The sequence below is a fragment of the Cricetulus griseus genome (assembly GCF_003668045.3).
Source record: "Cricetulus griseus strain 17A/GY chromosome 1 unlocalized genomic scaffold, alternate assembly CriGri-PICRH-1.0 chr1_0, whole genome shotgun sequence".
Lineage (NCBI taxonomy): Eukaryota > Metazoa > Chordata > Mammalia > Rodentia > Cricetidae > Cricetulus > Cricetulus griseus.
Genome location: NW_023276806.1, coordinates 63496819 through 63503811, shown reverse-complemented (window position 1 = coordinate 63503811; position 6993 = coordinate 63496819). Strand labels below are relative to the sequence as shown.

The window sequence follows — 6993 nt, the reverse complement described above, 5'->3', positions numbered from 1 at the left end:
AGTTTCTCCAGGTCTTGTGTAGAGGAGACCCACCACACCCTGAACTGTGAACTTCTATGGTTCAGGCAGTTATTTCCATTGTGTGACAATGTCTTTCCTCGTAGTATCGTGAATAGAGAAATTGCATCATGGCTGGGTGGAAGATAAGCTTCTCTTCAGTCCTTTTCTATTAAAAAAGCAAAAAGAAGCTCTGTACTGATCTAAGTTTCTGATGCATGATGGTGTGCTTGTCTGCTTTAGTCTTTTGTCTTTTTCTCATTTGTATTAGGGTTTTGAAGTTCTAAAGTAAATAGTTCAGAAAACTGATCTTGGTGCAATCTATAATGATGGCTCACCACAAAATGATTTCCACTGCCTTGAATTTATGCCATACTCTTGTGAGGGTTTCTATTTTTCAATGGTTCTTCATGGAATGTGGTTGGACCTACACCACCTTCAAGATAGCTCTGCCATCATGGGTGCTTGCCTCTAAGCCAGAGCACTAAACTTTCATCCTTGAACTCTCATGGAGGAAGCAAAGAACCAACTTCCACAAGTTGTCCTCTACTTGCAAATCCATACCTTGGCATGTGCCTCTCCCTAAACAACTGGCTAAATGTATGCAATAAAAATAAAAAATATGGAAATAATTCCACAATATATTTCATACAATTAATCTGATTTGTCAAGATTATGAAAGGCAGATTGGGAAGGAACAGAAGGCAGAAATCCAGTGGTGCCTAGAGTTATCTTTTCTCAGAATATCAAGAATATTTTGCTACAGTTTCCATTTTTTTGGTTTTTTTTCGAGACAGGGTTTCTCTGTGTAGCTTTGGAGCCTAACCTGGCACTCGCTCTGGAGACCAGGCTGGCCTCGAACTCACAGAGATCTGCCTGCCTCTGCCTCCTGAGTGCTGGAATTAAAGGCATGTGCCACCAACACCCGGCCTACAGTTTCCATTTTTTACATTTATTTAAAAATTGTATAATCTTGAGTGATAGGAGCTATCTTGTTCAAAGGTATGTGATATATAGTAGTAAAATTTGAGTGAACTGTTAAGTAATAGAAAAATTGAAGTACTTTGCTCTTTTCTGCCAGTTTTCATGTAGCAGAGATGCATACATCCCTTCTCAGTAAGGAAGCATTAGTGCTTGGTTTGATCATTGAATGTTTACCTTAATAGTAATTAAACACACTTCAATAGAAATTGTCAATAATTGTATGGAGAAGCATGAGCCTGCTTGGGAGTATGTGTGTGTTTGTGAGGGGATGTATGAGAGAGAGAGAGAGGGAGAGAGGGAGAGAGGGAGAGAGGGAGAGAGAGAGAGATGTATTTTATGTCTTAGCCCTTGGAAGGTCAAATCTATAGAAAGTTTGTGTTATTTTATACTTTATCTGGGACATGTTTTTCTACAGCTGAGTGGTTCTCACCCTTCTTAATGCTGTGGCCCTTTAATAAGTTCCTAATGTTGAGGTAACTACCCAACCATAAAAGCATTTTCATTGCTACTTCATAAGTGTATTTTCTTACTGTCATGAAACATGTGTATTTTCTGATGGTCTTAGGTGATCCCTCTGAAAGGGTCTTTCTAACCCCTGAAGAGTTTGCATCCCACTGGTTGAGAACCCCTGCTATAACTGATCTGCAAAGAACTCATTAAATTTAACCACCTTAGTCTGGAAAATGATGACAGCTGCTCTCACTCTGTTGCCTGCAATATTATGATTAGTAGCCCTTCAATAAATTTTATTAGTGAGTATTAATTTTACAAATTGAGGGGTTTCCTTATTACCTATCCATTCATAACTATACTATATTTGATCACATTCACCTCTTTATTACTCTTAGACCCCTTCTGTTTGTTTCACAGTTCATTGACCCCTTGATTTTCATGCTTTCCACACACCACAGATTCTAACTGTGGGAATATAAACACATGATAGGTGTCTTGTTGGGCTGGGTGAATTTCTTTAACCTAATGTCTCTTTGGGTGTGGTATAGTTGGAGAAAGAGTCAAGGAGTAACCAAAACTTTATTATGATAGTATACGCCCAGTTGGGCAGCTCATTTTCTAACTTTGGATGATAGAAACCAGACATTCCCCTAGAATGATGCTTTAGATGTGATGCGAGAGTCTGGAGACTCAAAAGAGATCTATTGACTACAGGCCCTTGATCTAGTCCTGTGGTGTGTGTGGTAGCTAATGTGAGCCATTCATGATGATGCCTCACATGCTGAAATAATTGCTATTTCCCCATAGAGGTGCAGTGTGTACTGTGATGGTGTTGTCTAAACTCTTCCTGAATGTCAGCAGCATTGATAGTCCTGGGCAGCTGAGCTGCTCAGCTGAGGTTGACTCTGTGCTCCTGAACTTTGTGCAGAACATCTGGTGGCTGCTTCAGAGAGTTTAAATCTTTCCTTTTCCTGGTCATGCCTTTCTTTCTCCTCTATTTTTAAAACTATGTGCCTTTTGGAGTTTCTAATCATTTGATGAAGACAGAGAAACCCTAGAAATGAGACTGTAAATGTTGACTACATAGTTACCCAGCTCTAGTGATTGTATGAAGAGTGAAGCAACAGGAATGGGAACAGACTGCCAATGCATTGACCTTGTCTTCTGTGACAGTGAATACTGGCATTTGTCTTAACAGAGAACAGTGCTGCTGTCTTCTCTATACAATTTGGTATATGTAGGAGAAGTTGTTGGAGAGATAGAGTAGGTGATGGACTTTTGGAAAATACAGAACCACCATGTCTACAGAAAGAATTTTGAAATATTATTTTCATAAATCATTAAATCTACCTAGAAAGTTAGTAAATGAAATCCAACATATGAGTCTGACCTAACTTCATATGCTGCTGCCTCAGATTTCATACTTTTGAATCTCTATTGCCCCTTCCTAACTTATGCTCAATTATTTGAATGTGATGGCTGAGCCCAGTGTTCTTATTCTGTACCCTAGGATGTACTCCTGGGGCCACACAGGTGAGGCCCAATAAATAAATTTTGAATGAATGCTTAGGATATTTGTTCTCTTCTCCCCCTTTCCTTCATGTTATTATTAATAATATGCTTTATAAAACATAAACAGACTGGTGTGCGGTGGTGGTCCATGACTTTTTCCCTAGCACTCAGGGAACAAAGGCAAGTGAATCTCTCAAGGCAAGCCTGGTCTACAAAGTGAGTTCCAGCAAGAATCATTAACTGTTACACAGAGAAATCATTTCTTGAAAAAAAACATTAACTAACTAAATAACTAATGAACCAACCAAGTGACTAAAAAGGCTGTAGCATAATCCTTTAGGAAACAAATTAAAACAGCACCGAAGAGACTGCATGCCACTCTGGGACCAGCATTGACCCCAGGAGAGTAGTCCTATTCTCAGAGGAAGATGACTGCTATCAAAGGCATAGATGTAGGTCAAATATGAGATTCTATGGAGGAAAGAAAGATGAAGGAGAAAACTTTATGCTGAGCAGGTTCACAGGCAGCCCAATGTTGTCAGCACTTACTTTTAGAGACAGGTACTATTTCTCCATGTTTCTAGAGAAATTAAAAAGCATGTAACTAGAAGACCCTGAGCACAGAACTTATTAAAGGGGGAACTTGGACCAGAATGAAGTTTCTTTTGCCTCTCTTCTTCCTTCTAACAAACTTGTAAAGGTTTGAGGAAATAAAAAAACAAGCAAAAATACCCCCCCAATGGAATTGGGTTTATATACTGAAAACTAGCAACAAACTAAAAAGGACAAATAACACAGAAACATGAGGGTAAGACAAATGATGGTTGCGGCACACAAAGAGGTATGGTCTTCAGTCAAAAGAGCTTTCATAACCAGTTAGAGAATCCCTCAACCTACCAGTTGGCAGGATCACTGGAATCAAGAGGGAAGGAAAGGCCTCTGAGTCACAGGACTCAACCCAGTGATGATGGCCAAGGATGGGATAGTTCCTACTTTTCAGTGTCCCGGTCCAGCCAGTTATGGATGGATTTGCATTTATGTTAGGAAATTCTTGGACTTGCCCATGAGGGGCAGATCTACTTCCCCCTGGGTGAGGCAGGCAGTCCTATAAAGAGTCTCAGTGCTTGGCTGCAGTATTCTTGGTACTCAAGCCCTGCTCTACTGCGGAGAACCAGGTGAGTCTGATTTCTTGAGTTCTTGAGAGGGTCTGCCTTTGGGGTATTCTCATGTGAGGAGTTTCACCTAAATACTGTAGCTTGGTGGGCCCTAACTGATCATGGGTTAAATGTGACAGTAGATGCAACTTTAGGAATGGATGACATTCATGTACTGTACTGGCTTGCTTTTACATTTGTCTGTACTGTAATTTAATGTCTACATGGAAATGCAAGATAGTTGAGGAAGTTTTGATTTGAGATGAGAACAAAGCAAAGCATGCGATTTTCTTTTATCCATATCTCGATGGAATCCCTTTCAATGGGTTATGTTACAAGAGGTTCAGAGTGCCACCTATTCTTTCAACAGGTATATGTTTGTGTTGCTCAGTCGTTCTACTTGAAATACACTAGCATTAGATGGGTACTGTTTATAAGAATGCCAAGGTTACAAGGATGCTCTATTCATATAAATAACATTTCCCAGTGCTATGGAACACAAGCATATCCTTAGGAAAATTGACATGAGATAAAAGAAAGGTTGGTTAAAGCTGTTAAAAATGCTGAAATAGTAGAGGAAACCCAGAGCATCTTAAAATGAGACTGGAAGATTTTCATGTACAACAGGTCCACAGAAAGAGTAGAAAAGTTTCTGTAGTCCCATAAGCCTAGTTTCATTTTCTGTGGGGATCTCTTGTTTGAACTGTCTTGTAGTGTCTTTCAGATCCTGAGACTTCAGCACGATGTCTTACCAACAGCAGCAGTGCAAGCAGCCCTGCCAGCCTCCTCCTGTGTGTCCACCCCCAAAGTGCCCAGAGCCTTGTCCTCCTCCAAAGTGCCCAGAGCCTTGTCCTCCTCCTCAGTGTCCTGAGCCATGCCCCCCTCAGCCGTGGCAGCCAACGTGCCCTCCTGTGCAAATTTGTCCACCATGCCAGCAGAAGTGCCCACCCAAGAGCAAATGAGGGCTTCAGGAGTCACCAGGAAGAGGGGAAAGAAAGAAAATCCACTTCATCTACTTCCATATAAACACCTCCTCTTCTTTCAAAGCCTGTCATGGATGCTGAAGAATCTTCTCCACCCTTCCTCCTATATGCTTCTGATGACCCCTGATAGAGAAGGCATGCCTCTGAGGCTGTCTTCCTGCTGTTCTCAAGGGGCCCAGAGAATGGTCCTTCCTTGGTGGTTTAGTATTCCAGATACTCCGAGGCAAGAGCAGCAGCTCTCTACCTATCCTGGGCCTTCAGAGGAGCCTTCCCAGTCTGCCTGTTACCTGTGGACAGCGGTTGTCACTGTTGTTTCACTTCCTGAATAAAGTACCTTTTTGGTGATGTTTGTTTTTTTGTGACTGGGTTACCCCACTCAGGATGGTTTCTTCTAGTTCCATCCATTTGCCTGTGAATTTCAAGATTCTGTTGTTTTTTTTTTCTGCTGAGTAGTACTCCATTGCATAGATGTACCACATTTTCTCTATCCATTCTTCCATTGAGGGGCACCTAGGTTGCTTCCAGTTTCTGGCTATTACAAACAATGCTGCTATGAACATGGTTGAACATATGTCCTTGTTGTATGAACATGCATTATTTGGGTATATGCCTAAGAGAGGAATGGCTGGATCTTGAGGTAGACTCATTCCCATTTTTCTGAGCAACTGCCATACTGATTTCCAGAGTGGTCTTACAAGTTCACACTCCTACCAGCAATGGAGGAGTGTTCCTTTTTCTCCACATCCTCTCCAGCATAGATTGTCATTGGTTTTTTTTTTATTTTAGCCATTAATGTGGGAAATTTCCAATACGGAGTCAGGTAGAAATAGAAGGGTATTTAATGGGGGAAAGCCTTACTTACAGAACGACCTAGCCAGCCGGCACGGCAGCAGTCTGTACAGCAAGCCAAAAAGAAAACTGAAAGGGCCCAGCCACCTGACCGCCTCCTACTCTACATCTTCTCCCAGGCGTGGTCAGACACACCTGTAGCCAGCCCCTAACTAGGCATGGCTACAGCTTTCCCTACAATTCCCCTTTTAGTCTAAAAGAGGATTAAACTTAACAGTGTAAAGTATCCAAAATTAACAATCATAAAGGTGAAATATAAGAAGACATAACAATCTGCTTATGTCACATCCTATCTATCTATTTTAACTAAACCCTAAAGTCATCTGAAAGAGGCGTCCATGCCTGAACACCTCCTTCCAAGCCCAATCATAAACAATAGGAAGCTATCCCTAACTAGGTATATACATTATCCTTAGTGACAACAATGGGGAAAGGGGATGTAGCATTCTACAAGTTACTTCCTGCTGAAATTGAACGATGATAGTCTTGTGGGGTCCTGTAGGAATAAAATGTTAGTGTAGTGAAAGTCTTGAATGGATGGTATCCAATCCATGTTAAATAGGATTTGTTTGATTGAAGATCTCGCTTGAAATCCTCAACTTGATTGAAGTCAGTACCCAAAGCTCTGTCCCAAGTGTCAGTTGAAATGGAACAAGTTGGATCCAGTGGAGTCGAGGATGTGTGGCCCATTTTCTTTCCAGGGTGTCCAGGGATTGCTGTCAGGCAGATCTTCATTGGCTGTGTGGGACTCAAACATAAACAGCAGAGAAATGTTTGCTTGTGATGTACACATACTGGGAAAGGCAACCATGGGAGAATAACGATTATGAGACGGTGTACACCTTGAAAGAAAGATCCAAAAAAAGACAAAGACAGTCCCCATATTCTTCTCTTATTCTGTATTACATCAATTGGCTTCTTGATACAATACAGAAACTCTAAAGTTTAGTTAAACAACGTGCTTGGATTTTAGAGGAGGAAAGCCAAATCCACCTCTAAATCCAGCATTGGTTTAATTGAATAGGGACTAGGAAATAAAGAGAAATAGAGTTCTCTGAGAG

General features: G+C 41.1%; 1 protein-coding gene across 1 annotated transcript; it reads left to right on the top strand.

Moving 5' to 3' along the window:
* The first annotated feature begins 4843 nt into the window (after window positions 1–4843).
* On the top strand, window positions 4844–5062 carry LOC103160044 (small proline-rich protein 2E-like). The gene has a single exon (XM_027392874.2). It carries the CDS (start codon window positions 4844–4846, stop codon window positions 5060–5062), a length of 219 nt encoding a protein of 72 aa, XP_027248675.1.
* Window positions 5063–6993: the final 1931 nt, after the last annotated feature.